The following is a 22,462-nucleotide window of genomic DNA, read 5'->3' as shown; positions in this document are numbered from 1 at the left end:
CATAATAATGAGAGAATAATAGTTTCCTAAGTATTTTTTATCATTATTAAAAAATGCATATTTATTTAATCAAAAAAATAAGGCATCTTAATAAAAAACTTTTTTAAAGAATTAAACAAAGTAGAAGGCTTTTGTTCCACCTAATTTTTCAAATAGATTTTTGATATTTGATTCCTTGCCAGAATATTCAAATAAATTGAGGATTTCAATGGTCTTGCTTTTAAATTGGGAAAACAGCTTCACTAATTTCCTAGGTGTCATATTGCTTTGTATATTTTCCATTGAGGATTTGTTTCTGCCTTGTCTGTATGCCATTATAAAATCACTGTGTCTGGCAGAATTTCCTCTGCTACATCTTTATTCAAGTAAATGAGGTAGAAGATGCTTAGGCAATTGGGCAAGTTAATTGGTTAAAAATGTCTTGATAACACAAGTTCAGCATTTACTGAAAAAGTGAGTATCTCAGGTCCATTGCCATTGCATTCCAATGGTTTACTGAATTTAAATTATGTAACTCACCCTTATATCTGCAACCCTGCTTCCACATCTTTTTCATTGTTTCATTTAAATGTGTTGCTACCCTTTTTATGTCCACAAAGAGAGAAATAATTAAAAACCCAAGAGAACACAGATTTTCTTACAGTTTAATAATATTGTTTTTATTTTAACAAAGTAAGCATTTAAAAAGAGAGATCATGGGGCGCCTGGGAGGCTCATTCAATTAAGCATCCTACTCTTCATTTTGGCTCAGGTCAAGATCTCAGGGTCCTGGGCTGGAGCCCTGCCTCAGGCTCCCTGCTCTGCAGGGAGTCTGCTGGTCTCCTTTGCTGTCCCTCCCCCTGCTCATTCCCTCTCTCTTTCTCTCCCTCTCTACAATAAATAAAGAAATAAGGAAATAAAAGAAAAAAAGAAAGAAAGAATAAAGAAGAGAGTCACTTCTTAAAATCTGGGTGCATTTCTTTTGAAACCATTGTGGAAAATATATAGAGAAGACTAATCTTGACAAAGATATAAAAGAACTATTAACCATTTATTAAGTTTATCCTTTCATTTATGCTTATAATGTTTACTTTTATATATCTCCATTTACTAGCTCCAAAGTCAATAGAATACTTATGAGTATGTTTTCATATTTTATGTGGATACTACATATCATAAATCCAAAACAATAGGCACTAATGTATATTAAAATAGGAGAGATGGCGTGTGTGTGTGTGTGTGTGTGTGTGTGTGTGTGTGTGCATGTAGTCCTTATGTTCTTTATTTGACACTGTGAAGCGATATTCTTAAAATGGTTTATACCTTGATGGCTGATACCTAATGGAAGCCAATGACCAGACATAAGGGTGCATCAAAAGACACATTTTAGGCATGTCAACAGCCTCAGTGTCAATTATGATAGGAATGTAAAGACATGGATGCTGGAGTGAAATCTCTAACAATACAAATCATTCATTCATACAAATTGTATTGGGAGCATAGAAAACTTGTAAGTAAATAATTTCAGGTAGTGTTAAGTTCTATGAAGATAGCAAACAGAGCAACTGTATAGAACGTGTTTGGGGGAGAGGTAATTGACTTGGGAGATGGAGGAACTATTTTAGATATAGAGACCAAAGAAGGCCTCTGTGTATCCGAAGGAACTTAGGATATGGACACTTATTTAGAAAGTGCCCATACTGAACATAAGACCCAGGTGACTTTCTCAGCAAGAGGGCCTGGCTATAGTAAATATTTGTGCAGCAAGTAATAGGGTTGTAGGAATGGAAATACTGGGGCTCAAGGGTAATGAATTGGGTTGCTGGTTTGATCAGGAATGAAACCAAGTTAGGAGCTGATCTGGTCTTGTAGTAAAAAAAAAAAAAAAAAAAAAAGCCTCAGAGGAAATGGTAGGATAGTGAAGAACCACTTACTGGGTGACAAGAATGCCAAGGTCAAAGCAGGACAATTGTGGGTTAGAAGGAATACTGATCCAGTGAGATCCTGACCCCATGGCCTCTTCTAGTCTCTCTCACCCCCTAACCGCAGGGTAATAGGATCAGCCCTGGCGATTAGGTGCTGCCAAGCCTCTAGTGAGCAAGAGATAGAGAGAGAGAAGGTTCAAAGCCAACAGACAGTTAAATCCCTTGCCTTTTGTAAAGGTGTTTTATCTTTTAAGAATCCATATTTAAGTTATGGGATAATTTTTTCCAGAGACTTTTTCCTCTTGAAAAAAATGTATCAACTCCTCCTATAGGTTTTATTAGTATATAAAATCAGACTAATCTGAGGCTCAAATTATTTAACAGAGCCTTGATTCATTTTTCAGTTTTCTCTAAAATCGATAAGGCTATAGCAACTGCTATAATTTCATAGTGATATAGTGAAAGCTATCACAGATAAAAATCAATAATAGACAATGTAGAAATGCATCTGTTATCTCTTCAAAATGGTCACATATCATCATACATTTTCAGACATAATTAACTCTATTTCCATTTTATCATTTCATTTCTTGACTTTTCTGCTAAAACCTCAAATTCAGAATGGATGAAGGAAAGTACAGGGCACTGTATTTTATTCTCTACTTAAGAGTCAATCAACATGTGTTGTTTAATTTTTATAAGGAAACATATAGTTTTAAGATGGAGTACTATACAGTCATAAGAACGATCCGTCAGAGGGATATTTTATCAAACAAGAGAATATAAAAATTGTCAAAGCAGAATAACAAACTACACGTACAACATGACCCTTATTTAACTCTCTTTGTATGTACAAAAGAATAAGGTTGGAAGAATGGGTATGAGTATCTTTAACTGTGGTTATGACAAGTTAGTAGAATTCTAATTTCCTTTGTTATACTTTCTCCTATCTTCCCAAATCTCTGCAATGTGCCCATTTAAATGTCACAATCAGGTGTTGCCATTTTTAAAAAAATGGTTAACCAGAATAGCTGAACAAGAAAAGGGGCATAGCTAAAGGAGTAAAATTCTGCTCTTTATATTCAATTAGCTCATTGCATAATTAGAGAGGTCAAACTAAGACTCCTGAAATCGTTACGTGACGTTTAAAAGCTAAGCTATTTTTAGGGTCTCTGAGAATATAAGAGATTGTGTAAAGGATCAAACTAGTATAGGAAGGAGTAGTCAAAAAAGGCTTCCTAAGGAAGACTAACTAAAATCAATTCTTCAAGTAAGAAAATAGGATTAAGAATAGGAAGAGGAAAGGAGGAATTATATTTTAGACCAGGAGAGCAGCATAAGTAGATATTTGGTGCTTGGAACAAGATAAAGACTTCAAATCCAGAAAACACACATGCAAAAAGCATACACTAAGTACTTATTTATTATTATACCAAGTTACATATAGAAAGGGCAGCCATCTTGTCTTCCTTGAAGAGAAAATGGGAAATGTGTTTTCAGATTTGATTCTTGATTCATCTACTTCTGGTCTTTTAGAATAGTGGTATATATAGAAAAATTAGTGATTCCAAGTGTTTTATAAGAAATTAACTTCACATTCACTCTGTAAGCCATGCCAGTTCTGCCATACATAATGTGACTAAATAGGCAAATTGAAATTTACCACTTGTGGAAACTATTTTTTCTGTGGAAATGAAGGATTAAAAAAAAACCAGTCTTGTGGATATGCAACCCACTAAACATCTATACTAGGTAAATGACATGTACCATCCTAGAATTCAGTAATTAAAATTCAGTTTTATCACCACATTATGTTATGGCACAATGACAAGATGTCTCTAGGTAGGTAAATTCAAATATTGGAGTGGCTTTCAGAAAGGAGAAGTTATCCTATTTGGTAGTTAAGCCTTTGTCCAGGAGGGTGTTGATTCTAAATACTTTGTTCTACTGTTGGATCACGTATAAGGTTATGTGTACTGCTTTTGGATTTTGTCTATAGAGCCACTATATTTCTCACAGCCTGGTTAGAAAAAACAAACAAACAACAGCAAAAACCAGAAAGTCATGTAAATTATGTGATCAGTTTTCTGTGTTCAGAATTTGAAATGTGTGTTAAAATGTGCTCGGACTGACAAGCTGCACAAAAACAGTCTCATCTCTTTATAGACACGGCTTTTATAGCTTGCTAGGGCCTTCATTAACCTGCATGTCAGGTCCATTCATACTTTATGAATGGCTATAAATCAGGAATTGTTTTATATGATTCTCTAAAAGAAAAAAAATCTTCGGAGGCCAAACTTACCAATTCTTTCCTATGTTCATTTCTACTTTCCTGCTGGTCTGTGTTCTATAAATGATTATAAAGCTCTGACTTTTTCAAAGCTCCATTGGGAAAATGGAACATTCTAGTCTATCTTCTTGAATCTTTTTACCCTATTCATGGTACGATGCTCCAGCTAAAGGGAATACCAAGCACAGAGGTGTATTTTTGTATTTAATTTTTATTGATAAAATATTACTTCTTATAAGCTGTAAGATCATCTTCCAGCAGTAATAGAAGTACCTAGTAAGAATTAGATCAGACCTGTGCTTGTCCTATTTTGTTGCTTCGTCATACATAGATTGCCAATCTCTTGATTCTTACAGTATGATACTTTCCTTATAAAACATGGTTTTCCACTGAACAATAATTTGCGGGGGACCGTCTAAAGACAAGGCATTGTGCAAAGTGCTGGGATCACAGTCATAGCACAGGAGTAGCTACCATTTTCTGAGACTCTATGATACTCATGGTATTATGAAATGGTAGTTACCTCTTTACAAACAGATTGCCATGTTTTCCTCATCACAACTCCACAAGGTGATAACACTAGACATAACTACATTTATCAAGTGTTTGTTTACCATACATTGTCCTCGATAATTTACATGAATTAATTACTTTAATTTTCACAATTTAATTATGAGGTAATTGCTCTATTATCAGTCACTTTTGTTTTATAGGAAAGGAAACAGGCATAAAAAGATCAAAAATGAGCCCAAGATTTGAACCAAAGAATCTGAGTACAGAGCATGCTCTCCTATATTGTGTTCATTTGAGAGGTAAAAAATGTAAAATTCTCAATGGTCAACTTTCCAAAGATCTTACGAAAGTTGAGTGACAAAGTCAGGATCCAAGTTGAAGGGATGCCAGGGTGACTTGGTCAGTTAAGTGTCCAACTCTCGATTTCTACTCAGGTCATGGTCTCTGGGTGGGGAGACTGAGGCCTGCATCAGGCTCTGAGCTGGGCATGGAGCCTGCTGGAGATTCTCTCTCCCTCTGCCCTACCTCCCCCCACTTCTGCTCTTTCTCTCTCATAAAAAGGGGGGGGGATCCAAGTCTGATTCTGAAGCTCCTGCTTTGAACCACCAGGCTATATCCCTTTCTTATTAATTCCTGCTTTCCATGAATTTCTAGGAGGTGGTGGAGACAAACAACTAGAATGCTAGGCAGATTATGGTAAGGGCAAAATAAGGGCATACACCAACAACTATGGAAATACTGTGCAAACAGTAATTAAATACAACTGTGGAATCAGAAACAACATCTCAGGGGAAGTGGCACTTGGACCAGAAATGGGAGGATGAGCAAGATTTCAGTTGGTTTAGGAGGGACACAAGAGACAATTCAGGCAAAGGGAGTAGCAAATTTCATGAAACAACATCCTAGAGCTCATTTTCCAAGGTGATGCATTTAATGCTCACTTACATATCCCTCTTTATTACTTATAATCCCACAACAAAAACAAATTAAGGCTCTAGGAATTCTCTTGCAATATTTTATAACCATTGCACATTTATTAGAAACTTGTTTTAAAATTCTAAATGGGGGCGCCTGGGTGGCACAGCGGTTGGGCGTCTGCCTTCGGCTCAGGGCGTGATCCTGGCGTTATGGGATCGAGCCCCACATCAGGCTCCTCTGCTAGGAGCCTGCTTCTTCCTCTCCCACTCCCCCTGCTTGTGTTCCCTCTCTCGCTGGCTGTCTGTATCTCTGTCGAATAAATAAATAAAATCTTAAAAAAAAAAATTCTAAATGAACACAACTTTTTACACATTGTCTATAGCTAGCAAATTGCATTTGGGTATCAGGAACAATTGAGTCTTACTGGCTTTGGGGTTATGCTAGATGAAACTCAAAGAAGGCTTAGCCATGCTGTGCCCCCGACAACTGCCTACCAATGCAGAGTTTGCGTACGGAAGAATCTTCCCTTTCTTTAAGCTATCTCAATTTTGACAACATCAGTTAATGAGCAGTACTTGTGAGGAGACATTTTCAGAACAACCATTTACCAACAGCCCAACAACAACAAAATAATAGACAACTAATAGAAGTGGATTTGCATCTCAGGCTCAGATTTCAGTCTACAGTCTGAGTGGGGAGGCAATATATCTCACCAGTTAAGAGATGGGAGTGTGAAGCCAACTGCAAGCATTTGAATCCTGTCTTTGTTTACCACCTAGCCACTTGACCTTAGAAAAATTACAGTCTGAATCTCTGTTTTCTTATCTATAAAATGGGAAGTGTATTGGTAGCTACCTTATAAGTTTCTTGCTAGAATTAAATAAGTTAATGTACATAAAGCACTTAAACTAGTATCTGACATGTATTTAATGATTGGTTAAGATTTATTATTTTGAATATAACCTTGGGTGAGTACTCAATGAGTACTTCCTTGAGCAGGAGGTCAAGACTCTATTTTTGGAATAATAATTGGTATCATTTATTGAACTCCTTCTAAGTGCCAGGTATTAGGCTGTATCCTTTTCATTTTTTATCTCTGCTTCTACAACTGACCCTTTAGGTGCTTCTCGCTATTCATGTTTCACAGATGAATTCGGTTGCTTGCCCAAAGGTATAAGGCTAGGAGGTGGAAGAATATAGATTTTAACTCCAAAGGCCACGTTTTTTGTGGTTGATGATTAAAAGTGCAGGAATGGGAAAGAGAAGACAATAAAAGGCTATCAAAGACCGGCATTACGTTTTTGTACTGCTGAAATCATTAGGGATTTAACTGGAAGAAGAGAAAATGAACCAATTAGAGCTTCTTAATAGGACTGTTGTGTGGGTAGTGGTTTCTAGAGTCTCAAGATTGAATGTGTCCTGCAGTTGGAATATAACCTGTCCTACTGACACCGGTCTAGATTCTAGTTTGGCCTTTTCAGGGAGTTGAGATATGTGACATCATTAATAAAGGAGAAGTATATGAGAATCAAACTTCTCTTCCCACTCCCTGTTTGCTGCAACCGTATCATTTAATTGAATTATGTTGTGATAAAGTATATCTATCCTTGTCACATTTCTTTCTGAGTAATATACCATAGGAGCTTTCAATTAAAGGAGGTCTTTCACCAGGTCTAACTTCACAGGCCAAAATTGATTCTTCACATAGATTTGGCAAATTGTGAAATTAGAGGTTTTTTTTTAAATGTTTCCTTTCCACCTTTTTTATTTGTGTCTTTTATCCATGATCAACATGCCCCATCTAGTTATTATTCTTTCTGTGTGATTTGCCTAATTACTTTCTTCCCTCCATTGTCTCATTACTGAGAGCGGCTGGTCACTGGAACAGGTCTACCTCTGCAGCATCTGTTGCTACTTACGGGTAATTGGGGAATCAGGACTACCTAGGGGCTTTGTTCATTAGGTGGTTTTCCTTTGCATAAAGTCGAAAGCCACGGAGGTTGTAAGGGAGCAAGATCCCCTGATGCTGCTGTCTGTGTGACGGAAATTGATCAGTCAGCCTTCTTGTGGAGCAGATGGTATCCAAATGTATCCTAGGCCGCCTGGGAATCATGCCGTGGGGAAGAGAAGAGACCTAGTAGAGTGCAATGCAGGATTCAAGAAAAGTCCCTTAACATTCCCACTGTATAAAACAGTTTTTTCCCAAATGATTCTTACTCGAGCTTTGACCTTTTGCAGTTGGCCAAGGTGGTGCTATGCCCATTTCACAGGGGAAGAAACTGACTCTCAGAGGAGTTAAGTGACTTGCCTGTGGTCTTATACCAGGCATGAGAAAGCCCAAAGCTTTTTAAGTGTTCTGCCGCTTACTCTCCTATTACCTCTACTTTACCAAGGACAAAAGATTGTTCTTGGCTGTTATCTATAGTGGTAAGGTCTCAGAAGTCCCTTGAAGCAAAAACGGTATTCCCAGGTCAAAACTTGGCCAAATTCAGGTTATCAGTTTTATCCCCACACAAAACTTAAATACCCTCTCACTCTAAGCAATTTCACAATCCATGGCTTTTAAACCACATTTATGGGCCTTTGTTTCCAAGTCTTGCCTTCACTATTCCATGGAGCCCCCAACTCCCATCTTCAACTGGCTGGTAAATATCTCCACTTGCTCATCTAGGAGGTATTTTAAACTTAAGATAATTAAAACCTGATTTCTTGATTCCCGTTCCTGTCCCTCCCAAAATGTTGTTCCTTCATAATGCCCATCTGCATAAAAAGCATGACCATCCATTCAATTATGCCAGTCCCCAAATTTTAACCCTTTCTTGATTCTTCTTTTCCCTAACCTCACATTAAATCCCTCACCAAGTTCTATAATTTCTGTGTTGAAAGTATTTTCTGAATTTGACCAACCCTCTCCTTTGCCACTGCTGTGGTTCAATTCTGAGCAGCTAACAGCTCTCACTGGGGCCAGTGAGGGGGGTCCTCATGGGAAGCTGGCATCTGCTTTTGCCTCTGCATGGTCCCCTCCTGATAGAAGAGCCGGAGTAGTCTTTTCAAGCTATCAATGTGATTTCTTCACTTGCCTAGATAAAATCCTCTAATGACTTCCATTTCACTTAGAATAAAGTTGAAATACCCTAGCATATTCCATAAGGATCTTGAGGAGCAGACCATTCTCACCATACTTATGCCAACCTTCTAGCTCATTATTCATCATCCTTGGTCTTCTTTTTGCTTCTCAAACAAGCCAAACATTTGGGTCTTTGCATTTGTTGTTCTCTCTAAGCTGGCTTCTTGGTATGTTTTCGGTCACAGCTCAAACGTCACCTCATCAGAGAAGCTTTTCTCGATCCACCCTCTCTCCCAACACTCAGTTTAACCCACTGTTTAAAATTCTCACTAAATTATTATTTTAAACTTCATGTCTCGCTAGAAGAAGTCCATAAAATAGGGAACTTCTTTCTTGTTCACTGCTGTGAAACTGTCACCCAGAATCATGCTGGGTACATTTAGATGTTCAATAAATATCCATGAACTGAACGCATCCATGAACGCCATTGCTTTTTTCCTCTCACGTTTTGTCATAAAATAAATGTATATGCTTAGATATGCCCTTTAAATGTTTTGTAATTATTGTTAACACAATTATTTGTAAAAAGCAACTCATTTTAAAATTATTAATAAATACAATTATTTAACCATTGATATTTTGTTATTAACAAATTATGTTTTAGGAGGGATAGAGCCTTATTGCCCTTGGAGTTCTTCTAGAAAGAACTGACAGGAGGAATCAGTCATAGGTTGAGCTGAACAAGGGCATTCGGTAACTAGACTGTATAGCTGGTGATTACTTACCCGTGTAGAATTTTATGCCTAAAGTTCTTCACAAAGTCACTTTAAGATTCTGGTATTATGACAGCATCACGAAGCAAGCAATCTTCTTACAGAGATGCTCGTAAGAACATACATAAACAAATAGCAAGAAGCATAACAGTCAACTAAAACAGTAGAAATGCACTGGGTCTAGAGTTTTGAGCTTACATTTCGGTCTATACTACATAAACCCTGAGAGAAAGCAATACAAGGGTGGCATTTGAGAGCATGGGCTGCATTGCCATCCTGAGAGCATTTGAATCCTGATTCTGCTACTGGCTACCTGTGTGACCCTAGGCAATTCATTTTTATTGGGGGGAGCCTTGTGGATTAATCTGAGGTAGTGTACTTAAAGCACTAAGAATGGTGCTAAATATATAAGCGATCACTTGACGGTATTATTCTATTTATTGTCTTGGGTTAATCCCTTACCCTCTCTTAAATTCTGATTCTTCATGGGTAAGTTGTAGATTAGAATTCTTATTTCACAGGTGTTTGAGCAAATATGTGTGAAAATGAAAAATATATTATTAGTGCGTTGTTAGAAATTCATCTTGTTTTTGACGTATTGAATCAGACCTTCACAAACACTCAGTGAGAAGAACTATAATTCCCCATTTCCAGATGAGAATATTGAGACTCCATCACAAATCCAGTCACCCGGTCAGGACTGGGATCGATGACCGGGAACCTTGGGTGGTTTAGTGCATAAAGAAAGTAAGAACTGTCAAGGAGACCTTCAAACAGAAGGTGTCTCATATTATCTTATCTAGTGTACCACATATCCTGGGAGAGTAGAGAAGGTGGTTCTTCTTTATTTTGAGTAGTGTAAACTACTTCTCCTTTGTTCTGAAACTTCCTGTATAGCTAAGGCTCTTCAGTCAGCTAGCAGGAACTCTGCTCAGCTTTAGGTTTAAACTGCTGTCCTTGGAGATCCCAATTTTTCGAAGAAGTATCCTCTTTGTTTCCTTCAAATTCTGATTCTCCTAGAACCACTATCTCCTACTTTTCAAATGGTCTGATCTACGCTTTTTTCCACATAGTGTTAACTTGTGGATTTTGCTCTGAAGAATTAGACCCTTCCTGCCCTCAGACTATCCCATATTTGCTTTCTCACCTACACATACTCGCTTGTCTTCTTTCTCGTGTTCTGTGTCTCCTGGATCGCGAGTCATTTCTAGCTTTAGCTTATCTGTACCAAAACCTTGTTTTATTTCCTGTGAGTCAACGATCTTGTGATGGGAGAATTGACACCCCGAAAGCTTGATTTTCTCTTCTCTACAGGAAAATCACATGTATGATTGACTCAAGAGATTCAAGAAAGATGGGGAGTTACATTCTTCAAGCTCTTCAAAACTCTCCTGCCCCCAAATGATGTTTTAGATGGAGACAAGTAAAACAAGAAGCTAACTACCCCCTCAGGACAATCTATTCCCCCCATCCCTCCTTCTCCCCTCTTATTTTCTATTTATGTAAGGCTTTAATTTAATGCTTTTAATCTAGTTATAAAATATTTGGCATTAGAGGGACAACAATTTCATTAAAAAATGATTAATTCCACATATAGATACTAAGCGCAGCACATTTATAAAAAATAATATTAACTGAAATTTAAAAAAATACCTTAATTTTAACACCACCTCCTAAAATGTAAGCCCTTAAGTGTAATATATACAATGCAACTCCGCTAAAATATTTTGGTTTGGGAAAACATGTCTAAAAATGGCCTCATTCAGGATTTGGTGAAAGCCAGAGCGTGAGTCAATGTGTTATGTGTAAAGATGTCCAGATTGAACAACTGCTTTCCAGATTGCATGCTACTTCCTGCCCAAACAAATGGACTCTTTCAGGAGACCATCAACCCCTGGAGGCAACATTCCAGGACCCTATTTCCTTTATTTGTCCTCCCAAATACCTCCTAGACATCAATCATTCTGTGTCCTTAGAGTTCAACAGCTCTGAGTGCACTTCTCTACGCCATCCATCTTTGGTAATTCGGGCTCTGAGTTTCCTGCCACCCCTCCTGTAACTGTCTCCACCAGCCCCACTGGCCACATCTCTTGGTTTGGAGGTAAAACAGGGAAGCAGGCAGCCACTCCTTACTAACCCACATGCCCTTCTGGATCCACTGATGGACCCTCTGCTTGTCCGGATAGGAATCCTGTTGGTTCCTCTGTCGAACTGATAGTCCTGGAAGAATGTCGTCATCTTGGCCTGTGGGCAGGTAAAAGGCTTAAGGTTGTTCTCTGCATTGTTTTCTCTGACTTCTGCTATCCTAGTTCTAACACTACAAACTTCCATTAACTGACTTAGAGTATTTCTTATAGTCTTCAGAGGGACCTGCTTCCATTCTTGGAACAACGTTTTCATCCTTTCTTAAGCAGCACATATGTTCCTGCTGAAAAGAGCAGCAGAAAGCTGCAAGCTCTTGTTTCTGAAGCGGAGCGTGGATTTGGAGCTTGCACACAGAGAGCCCAGTCTGAATACAGTGTCGGGTGATGATGCCAGACCAGTGTGGGGCTTTCGGCATGGAGGGTTGGATATCAAAACTTGAAGGGATGCGAGCACAGACTTGTGTGTAATTCAGCTGCTCGAGGATGGAGTCTCAATCACCAAGGTAATACGAAAACAAGACAAAATAGTATTTTCTGAGGATTGACATAAAAGAAGCTGAGGGAGCTGGGGACAAGCTGGAGAATGGGAGTCTTCTGGTACTGACAAAAGCGATTTAAACCAAATTTGTTCTTTTTATATGCAAATGTGCTGTCTTCTGTACAGCTGGCATCTTCACTGCTCCAGAGCACAGACAATCAAAGAGCATTTCCCGAGAGCACCATTGTTCCAGGAAGAGGTTGTTTTTTTTTCTCTCTCTCTAGATTCTTCAATGATACTTAAATTCAGAACGGGTACTAAGTGGGTAGTTTATTTTCATATGTATACTGTTCCACACTAAGGAAGTGAATTTCATCTCCTCAGCCATTTTTTTTTTCTCCTTTTAAAAGGCCAACACGTTTTTATTTAACACACACAGAGACATGCATAAGATGTGGTATGATATATTTGTATATTATTCTGTTATGGGGGAAAAGTTAAAAAAAATTTATATCAGGACCTTCTTCCCTACAATGTGAATCCAGCTTTTTACATGAAGGAAATTAGCCTAATTTATAACTGAACCAGTTATAATGAAATTTAGGAGTAGTGGTGCTCAAATCTCAGTGTAGCAAGAATTCTAAAGCAATGTTTCTATAACAAAATCTTTTAAATTCCCTCTTGCAAATTATTGCCTATATTCCTCAATAACTGTCATCTGCTTCCTCCCTAAGGCATTAGTCTCATCGTTTCCTCATGTTTTATTTGGGTTCTATTATCAGGGTATTGAGAGTCTTACAATTCTTGTTAACAAAGCTAACTCACCATTGAACGTGCAGAGGACGAGACAGAGCAGGATGACGTTATTGGGGGGAAAATTAGACAGCTGAATACTCTGCTGTTGGTAAAAAACAATTCAATAAATATGGTCTTCATCCTTGAGTCACATGTTGTGATCCACAAATCTGACTGACTAGTAAAAAAAAAAAATAAGAGAGAGAGACGGAATTTAGTGGAACAATGAGGCAGCACCAGGCACATTGTCGTTCTGGACATGAGCTAACACAAGCAAAGTTTAAGCCCAATGCTACCTGACACGTAGCAAGTATGCAGTACATTTTGTTTCCTGCCCCGCAACCCCCATCTTCTTTGCATGCTTCACGTATTATCTTAAATGAAAACAACTTTAAAATTTGTATGAGATTAGTGTTTTATGGTTGTAGTATAGGAGCAAAAAATATAGCATTATTTCAGTATGTCTAAAGAATTCTTGCATTAGGATGACTTGCTTTCTTGTGTGTGTGTGTGTGTGTGTGTGTGTGTGTGTGTGTGTGCGCACGCATTGATTTCTTGTGGGTTTTTTAAAGATTTTTATTTATTTATTTGAGAGAGAGAGAGAGCAGAAGCAGGGGGGAGAAGCAGAGGGAGAAGCAGACTCCCCATTGAGCAGGGAGCCCAAGGCTGGGCTTGATCCCAGGACTCTGAGATCATGACCTGAGCTGAAGGCAGACACTTAACTGACTGAGCCACCCAGGCACCCCTTGGATTTATATCTTATTTTTCAACCTTAAACACTGAATTGTTTATTTTCTAAATAACATTGTTTATTTTCTAAAACCTTAAATTAATACTGTTGGTTCATGTTATGGGGGAGTACTTCTCCTCCTTGAAGAGTCAGGCCCTGATTTTGAATTTGGGACCTTTTTTTTTTTTTTTTTTTAACTCATTGCCTTAAAAGACAAAATAAAACGAAAAAAGGAAAAGAGAAAGAGTTCCAAACATTCTAATCTTTTTATGCCAACTTCTATATATTTTTTATTTTTTGAACAAATATTGCTGATGTTGGCAGTTATGCATGGTTCACATACTCTTGAGGGAAGTATGTGTTAATTAACATCTCCTACACAACAGTTAAGGGAGAAATAACACATTTTTGTTTTATCTCTGTAAGGACTTAAAAACAACTGCTTAATTGAAGGAAAAGCTGTGGTGGCTTAGGAGAGATGTGCTCCTGACCCTAATAGTCCCAAGTCTTATAAATATACAGTGATGACTTCAATGACCTCATCTTTCAGAGTGATGAGAGAAACATATGTTGGAGAGGAAATTTGAGATGGCAGAAGAGAGAACACAAAGGGAAAATGCCAAATGAGAAGAATTACAGAAAGTAGCCTTGATTAGCTGAAAATATGCTAAAATGAACAGGCATGCAAGATGTAATGCTAGACTCAATGAATTAAAGACTCTCAGAGGTTCTACAGAGAATACTGAATGTGCATAGAATGTAGACGTTAATGGCCATAATCAGTCAGTATGGTATCGAGCCACAGTTTTCTAAGAAGCAGTCTTAGGAAAATACATAAAAGTGAATCGAGTATTCCCAACTACTTAGGAAATTCTCATTTTGTGGATATTAATATGAAGCAGGGACAGTGTACATTCTGCCATTTTACTGCACACAACTGAATTATCATGGAATGCAGTGTCCTGGGAACGAAGCGGTATTGTCTTCTGAACCCACCCAGGGGATCCGAACTGTAGAGGTTGGCAGCCTAGGCTTCAAAAAATTGTTGTCTTAAAATTCTGGAGAGAAAAGAAGAATAAAGAACAGAAAGGAAGAAGAGACTAAAAACAGGAAAGCATTTTATACGTGTTATACTGGCAAAGCAATTAGAAAGAGAGGCTATTCAGCTTTTTAAGTGTTACATTTTTTAAATGTATGTCGTAAATTTGTATAATCTCGATTTAATCACTGGTATAGGATGGTAATTGTGAAACCATATAATGCAGTACACAGTAATTTATTGGACTGGAAACATAACCCAAATTGGCTTATCAGTTGATTAGTGGCATCTAATTTTCTAGAGTACAAGGAGAAAGATATATATGTGACATTTATAAGAAACCTGAACGAACAAAAAGAATTTGAGAAGTAAATTTAAAAAAACCAACTGTATTCTAGGCTGCAAGAGTCTTTCCCACAGCCTTGGGGGAAGCGGGTGATCCTCTTAGCCATGGTAAGATAAGTATGGTGCTGTTGAGGGAGCCTAGAAGCCAGATGGTTATTTCCCTAAAGCCCTGTTTGTAAAAGGCTGCTTTTTTATTCAAGATCCCCCATCCTCAGTGCCCTGGCCTTTTTTGCCCTTGAGGGGCATGGGTTTATCTCTTCCATTTTCACTATGAAGAGTCTACAGAGGGTACAAGGGGTAAGATTTCATCAAAGGAGAAGGTATGCTTCCATCAGGCTATATTGGGTTCTAGCTATAACATTTATTTTTAATTGCGAGGAAAAGACAACTTATGAGCATGTGCTGCCTTCCTTTTTGATGAAGGAAGTATACAGAGCAGAGGAGCAAGCCTTTCCATAAGCCGTTGGGACATCTCAGGGGTTAAGATAATGCTTCCCTGTGAGCCATCACTCTCTATATAAAGGAACACTAACCCCCCACCTAAACCCCTGCTCACAGCGTGAGTTGACCATTTACATGTAGCTCAGCTGCGGGGCAGACAGCATATAAAGCTTCTGTTATTTTTGGCTTCTTTTTTGGAAGTGCCTAGTCCAAGGTTTGTTTGTTTGTTTGTTTATTTATTTATTTATTTATTTATTTTTAAAGATTTTATTTATTTATTCGACAGAGATAGAGACAGCCAGCAAAGAGGGAACACAAGCAGGGGGAGTGGGAGAGGAAGAAGCAGGCTCATAGCAGAAGAGCCTGATGTGGGGCTCGATCCCATAATGCCGGGATCACGCCCTGAGCCAAAGGCAGACGCTTAACCGCTGTGCCACCCAGGCGCCCCTCCAAGGTATATTTAACAAGTGTAAGTATGCATCTGATTTCACAGAGGGCAACATATTAATACCTATGATTTCTGAAATTAACAAATAATCCAGTAAAAGATTTTAAAACATTTTTATTTATATGAAAACAAGAAAATACCCCCCCAAAAATCACAGCTATAAATTTAATAGAATGCTTTTACTGAAAAACCAGAAGGTTACACAAAATTAGGACCAACCTGGAATATCTTAAGCATATAACTACCATAAGAATATTGGATAGATAGGGGCGCCTGGGTGGCACAGCGGTTAAGCGTCTGCCTTCGGCTCAGGGCGTGATCCCGGCATTATGGGATCGAGCCCCACATCAGGCTCCTCCGCTATGAGCCTGCTTCTTCCTCTCCCACTCCCCCTGCTTGTGTTCCCTCTCTCACTGGCTGTCTCTATCTCTGTCAAATAAATAAATAAAATCTTTAAAAAAAAAAAAAGAATATTGGATAGATAAAATCCATTTTTGTGTTGAACCATAACTATATTCATATTAATGTTAATAATAAGAATGTGCCTAGCATTCTAAATACACTGCTTCATATAATCTTTACAACAAATCTATGAAATATGTCCTTTTACGTCCATTCTAAAGATTAAAATGTAGAGACTCAAAGAGATAATTTATCCAAAGTCACATAACCCCTTAGGCTGGATCCAGGTTTCAAATATAGTGTTATCTTGAGTGCTTGAGTGAAAAAGTCATTCCTCTATGTTCTTTATGCTACACTGTGTGGTTTCTCCTCCAAGCCTCACTTTCTTTTGCTAATGTAAGAACAGAAAATAGAGATGTGGAAATTCCTGTCAAAGTCCCCGGCCCCCGTCTCCTTTGCTTGTGGCCATTGCTTTGTTCTGGAGGAAAGAGTATAAACTTTGTTAGATGCCACTAACACTGAATGGCAAGAAGAGAAGTGAAATGGAGTGAGGCAAGAAAAGTGATCTGACTTCAAAGAAGAAAGAGTTCTTAAGAGAAAGAGAGAGTTGCTAGGAGTCAATTGTGAATTCACAGTATCCCGGTGGCTCCTGCCCCTGCTCTTATGAAAGCCTATGGCAGGCATCTCTGCTCATTTGCACACTCCATATCAAATGCAGGTCCTAGAACGTTAGGATTTGGTCAAGGCTGCTGAATTCGAAGGCACTTGAATGAATAGTTGTGTTCTGCTTCTGATGATTATTGCTGGGACTGAACTCTTTGATAGCAGAGTCTAGAGACAGTTTGAGGCTTCCAGCCAAAGTTGGCTAGAATGATGACAAGGCTGTGTGGACTCAAGAGACTTGACGTGATTTAGAAATGACCGCTGAATGAAACAAACACTGATATTTTATGAAAACAGTATTTCTGCATAAAGAGAATATTTAACTTAACAAGAACTCTGCAGACCCTGCCCCTTAGCTCCTGGACCCTCGTAATATTAGAACTACAGGAGCAAAAGATGATCTGTGCTATCTTCCTAAGACGCCAAGTAGTAGCTTGGAGCATCTCGAGCAGAGGTTAGAAACCTCTGGTCCTTAGGCCAAATCTAGTCACAGAAGTATGTTGTGTGGTTCTTACAGCTTTAGCCTACACAGTGACTGGGATTTCAAGCCCCAGACAAACCCTCAAATCAAGCCACAGTGGGTTTTCATTTCTTCGGGCAATGAATTTGAATAGAGGTCCCCTCTGTTAATACAGCATAGGCTTTCCAGTTTGCTCAGTGCCTAGGCCTCCCCCCAGATATCGAAGCTCCATTTATTTTTATCCTTGCATGCATACTGAGGATTCCCTTCCATCGAGTGAGAGCTGTCTCCTGTATGAATCCGAGCTGGGGATGAGGCTGGGCATCTCATTCAAAGCACTGGCAGTAGAAGGTGAACCCTCATGTTGCTAGTTACTATAGAAAAGTTAACAGGAAAAAAAAAAAGGCTCAGAGCTCTTTTATTTTTTTATTTTATTTTTATTTTATCTTTTTTAAAGATTTTATTTATTTATTTGAAAGAGAGAGAGAGACAGCCAGCGAGAAAGGGAACACAGGCAGGGGGAGTGGGAGAGGAAGAAGCAGGCTCCCAGCAGAGGAACCCGAGGTGGGGGCCCAATCCCAGAATGCCAGGATCACACCCTGAGCCAAAGGCAGGCGCTTAACAACTGTGCCACCCAGTTTATTTTTTAAATAAAAGTTTTATATTATAGATTTTTAAAAAATACTCATTACTTCTATATTGCTATTTTTTCCCTTTTCAGTAAAAAGTAAAACAGTCTATTCAGTGGACGCAAGAACACTTGAATCCCAACCTATCAGCGTCTTCTATATGTAGTCTTCTGGACTTTGGGAACCTTTTTAAATAGCTCAGTCCAAAACAAAACCAGTAAATAGCTCAGTCCAAAACAAAACCAGTATATAAACTATATATATATATATATATATATATATATATATATATATATATATGAATGATTTCAGAGAGGCATTTATTAACTACCCATTTAACTCAAGAAATTCTTAAATGAATAAAACAAAACAACAGAAGCAAACCCCAAAGCACTCTTTTAGTCTTATGAGTTGAGAAAGGCCATTTATACAGAGCAGAGTTTTGTTCGGGTAATGGGCAGTAGTTGGAAGACTGAAAAATAGAGTTTCCAGGCTTCTTTATTAGCTACCAAACAATTCGTATGCGGGTTAGACTTTATAGTGATCAAATGAGTAGTATCTCCATGAAGCAATCCAATCACTCACCGTTTATCACCCCTCCAGTGGGACAGTTTCAGTATGTATAGAGCCATGGGGTGTGTGGGTTTCACTATATGAAATGCAATGACTCATGCACTGGTTTGGTATTTACAAAGAAATATTGGACCTGGTGACAGCGTTTAAGGAGGTATCTGAATATGACTGAGTCAATAAAAAAACATTTTACAAAATAATAAAACACTAAATATTGGTAGATGTTGATATTCACATAGGTAAATATTAGTATTATAATACTGGTAAACTTTATTTTACGTAAAAAAGTCCATTAATAAAAAGGGGCTAATGTCTTTTTCAACTCCACCCTAAGAGACAGGAAAACAGAAGAAGACACTCCATTTCTTCATGGAAGAAGAGTCTAAGAGTGTCTTCAGTGTCTAAGAGTTTGTGACTTAACATTACGTAACTAAAAAACAAGGAATGTGGGAATAGAGCTCAGGAGTTCTGAATGATCTCAGGGTCTTTTCATGATACCCTCCTGCATCCTACTGAGAGAACAGAAAATCCTCTGGGCTGTTGGGAAGAAAAGAGATATGCGCTGCCCAAGACACAAGTTTAGTTTTTGTTTTCTATGTCTGTTTTTAAATATAGAATATAGAGAAATACAAAATGCCCGTTATTGCTGTTTTTGCTTCTTCAGTATTGGGATATCTGTAAATTGGGTTGGACAGAGGATTTAAGTTTGATGAAGATTTTCTGTTTTTATTAGGAGTGAGTCTGAGAGTTTCACTGATAAAATGGAGAATAGCTGCTCACTTCTGGGAAATAACCACAGCCCACAATCGAGCCTGATAAGAAATCTGAAAAGGAGTAACTCATTTTGAGCAAAGGTGTCATAAGCTCATCAGGTAGAGATGAGGCTACAACCGGGAAGAGGGCAAGAGGCGTGTGTTTGAAGTGAAAAAACTTCAGCTTTAAAATCCAGGGACAGATACAGTCAATATCAGTAAGTGGAGAGAAAGCTGTACGCTCTGAGCAGAAAACCAAGCGAATGAGGGATGAAGTTAAACACATTCATAAGGCAAGTAGAGGAAATGATCAAAGTAACCACCGAAGAACAGTAAAGTCTAAATCTAGCTTTTTTTTTTTTTTCCTTCCGGAGATATGTTGACATTGAAACCTCGCATCAGTTTCCTAAAACTGTAGATCTCTTGGGTCAGACAATAAAGAATCATGGCAGTGGGTCTTCCAAAGAGAGATGCCATTGTGTAGGAGAGGAATTCAGTAAGCCAGGAAAAGAAATAGAGCTAATGGGGAATGATGTAAACAAACCACCAGGGTTGTAGTAATGGGAGTGTGAGTGCTTACTATTTCTAAGCCTCTAGCTCTTAATATGTAAAACTGAAATAGTAAGTCAAAGTTCTGTGTTGAGAAATCAAAAGATAATTAGCAAAATGCCTCAAAAATCAGGAGGGCTAAATAAACTATAGCTGTTACTTTTTCCACATATGCTCTCCTAAGCTCTCCTGCATTGATAGAGGCATTTAAATAGAGGTGGTTTAAGGAAGGAAAAATCATGACAAAATACCATGCAGGAATAAAAGGATCTCCAAGTCTGGCAAGAAGAGTTAAGAAGGTAAAAAATTTTGCCCAGCATTGCCTAGCTAATAGAACTAGGCAAAAACCAGACCTATTTGGTTCCAAAGCTCCTGCTTTTTCCTCTATCCCATTCTGCTTCTATAAACGAGATATCTGTAAGCCACTGAGAGGTGATAATTGCATTTAAAATTTCCTTTGCTTTCAAGTTTCGGATTTAAGCCGTAGTGCCTCGGTCTCAGTGGATGAAGGTCCTGTAAATTGGGGCAGTGGCAGAGCATAGTTTAAATGCACCCCTCCTTCTGTCCCTTCCTGCAGCAGTCAGAAGTGTGGGGTAAGGATGATACAGAGTCCTGCACATTCTCACTAAGGATCTAGATCCCAGTGTCCTCCCAGCCTGCCTTAAGCTGCCAGCTGAGCCTAACTTGAACCCCCTCTGGTGAGGACACTTTGCATCAGACTTAGCCATCCAACTCCAGGTAGTAAAACTACTATTTCAAAGCCAGGGGACAAGAGATGTTGGACATGATGCAAAGGAATATATTTTTGGATTTTTCCCCCCAAACTGTGGGAATGGTATGTGGGAGGAGAAAATATTCAAGTAAATATGGTATGGTGCTGAGAGTCTGTAATATGAGCCTGGTGTCTCAAGAGAGTTCTTACATTTGTGGCCCCTGGGCAAGAATTAACCCATCCTTATTCCACATTTCTCGTCCCAGACTTGGCTGGAATCCCAGACAGAGGGCGTTTCTAACCCCTCCTCTGCGGCTCGCCTGTGGCTTGTGCGCTGCTTGGGTAGGGTAGCCCCTCTGCCCAGTTTCTGTCGCTGTGTTTGCTTGTAGCCAACAGACTGGTAACGACCAAGAGTGCATTGGTACGTTTGAACTACTCCCGCCAATGTCAATAAGGAACAGCATGAAGTTTCCCGGATATAGCCCGACTCAGCTTACTTTGTCTAGAGTGTGAATTGAAGCGCAGGGTTTAATGACTAATTAAGTCTCTCAAGTCCCTGAGCTGTGTGTGCAGAGTCACACGTTAGAGCTGGGATCCCAGGGCGGCCGAGACGAGCAGGAGCGGCAAATGTGGTCAGTGGAAATGAACTCTCAATGCAGCTCCGCAGCACGTGACTTCCTATTTCTGTAAGGTACTTCCAAGGGACTTCCTCTGTAAAAATCAGCCGGAGTCCCAGGAGATTTCCTTCAGCGCCGTCGCTAAGTTTACTTCCAGCTCGGGACAGAACTTTTCCCTGAGACACCGTGTTAGTTTTTCTTTCTCTTTCTGCTGTCATTGCCAGCATGCAAGGATCTTGTGGCCCCCGTTCGTGATCGGAAGCTGAATACACTGGTGCAGATCTCCGTGATCCACCCCGCGGAGCAGGCTCTGACAAGATACTCAAGCACGGAAATTGTGGAGGTGAGCGAGCGCGCCCTGTGCCTGCCTTCCTCTGCCCTGCTCTCGCCTTCTCAGCCTCTCCGTGGGTTTGAGCAAACAGCTGAAATAAGTTCGTTCATGGCCTGTAGCTATGCTAGGTTCCTGTCCTCTGTCATTTAGGAAAGCATACCTGAGGTTATTAAGCATGCATTGGTAACTTACCAGAATAAACAGATGAGAGAAGAGCTTTTTTCATGAGACCTTGTTTTTCTTTAGTAAATAGAAAAAAAAATCTCACTTTGACTCCTTAAATAGCTCACCAAGTAGAGAAATATATATATATATATATATATATTTAATTAAATGTAATGAATACTTAATTTGGGAGGAATACAAGAGAGTCATTAAGTACCCGCAGAGAAGTCAAGTGTTCTCGCACTTTTCATTTTTTCCTGTGTTCTTCAGTCTGCCCCTGGAAACTTTATATTCTTTGCTATTTGTGTGTGTCTTTTTAAAGTACCATGTTTTTCAAAGAAAGGTAGATAATTAATTTGAGAAACTGTAATGTTTCTAGCTAAAGGGTGTAAATATTACTCATCAGATGAGAGATTTCCTATTTACGTTTATTGTTACTAATATAACATTCGAAATGTGTCGGGAGGAAACTTGTTATTGTATTGGATCAGATTCAAAAGAGGAAGTGTTTCCCTTTTGATTATTTTGTTCTCATCAGGCATATTTCACGAACTTAATGAATGAGAAATACTGGAACATCTGGGGCTACAGAAAGTGTACTTAAACTCCTTAGCGCTCCGTGCCTTTTTGCAGACTTGTAAGCCCTGTCTGTTTTGACTGAGGAGTTTCTCTGTAAAGAACTAAGTAGTCTACCCCAGACCAGGTTTGCTCAGTGCTGGCCTGG

The 22,462-nt window shown here is 38.8% G+C and overlaps 1 protein-coding gene across 8 annotated transcripts in view; it reads left to right on the top strand.

The window, feature by feature from the left end:
- Positions 1-22,462, top strand: part of INPP4B (inositol polyphosphate-4-phosphatase type II B) — a 745,035-nt gene that overhangs the window by 392,526 nt on the left and 330,047 nt on the right. For all 8 annotated transcript variants that reach the window (XM_087866479.1, XM_087866474.1, XM_087866478.1 and 5 more), the window contains one exon: positions 21,467-21,585. In XM_087866479.1, the coding sequence (XP_087722605.1) occupies positions 21,467-21,585 (119 nt within the window). The remainder of the gene's footprint in view (positions 1-21,466; positions 21,586-22,462) is intronic.

The sequence above is a fragment of the Ursus americanus genome, chromosome 13 (assembly GCF_024610735.1).
Source record: "Ursus americanus isolate L20-20 chromosome 13, mUrsAme1.1.p, whole genome shotgun sequence".
In the NCBI taxonomy this organism is placed as follows: Eukaryota; Metazoa; Chordata; class Mammalia; order Carnivora; family Ursidae; genus Ursus; species Ursus americanus.
Note: the sequence above shows the minus strand (reverse complement) of the source record. Positions and strands in the feature narration are given on the sequence as shown.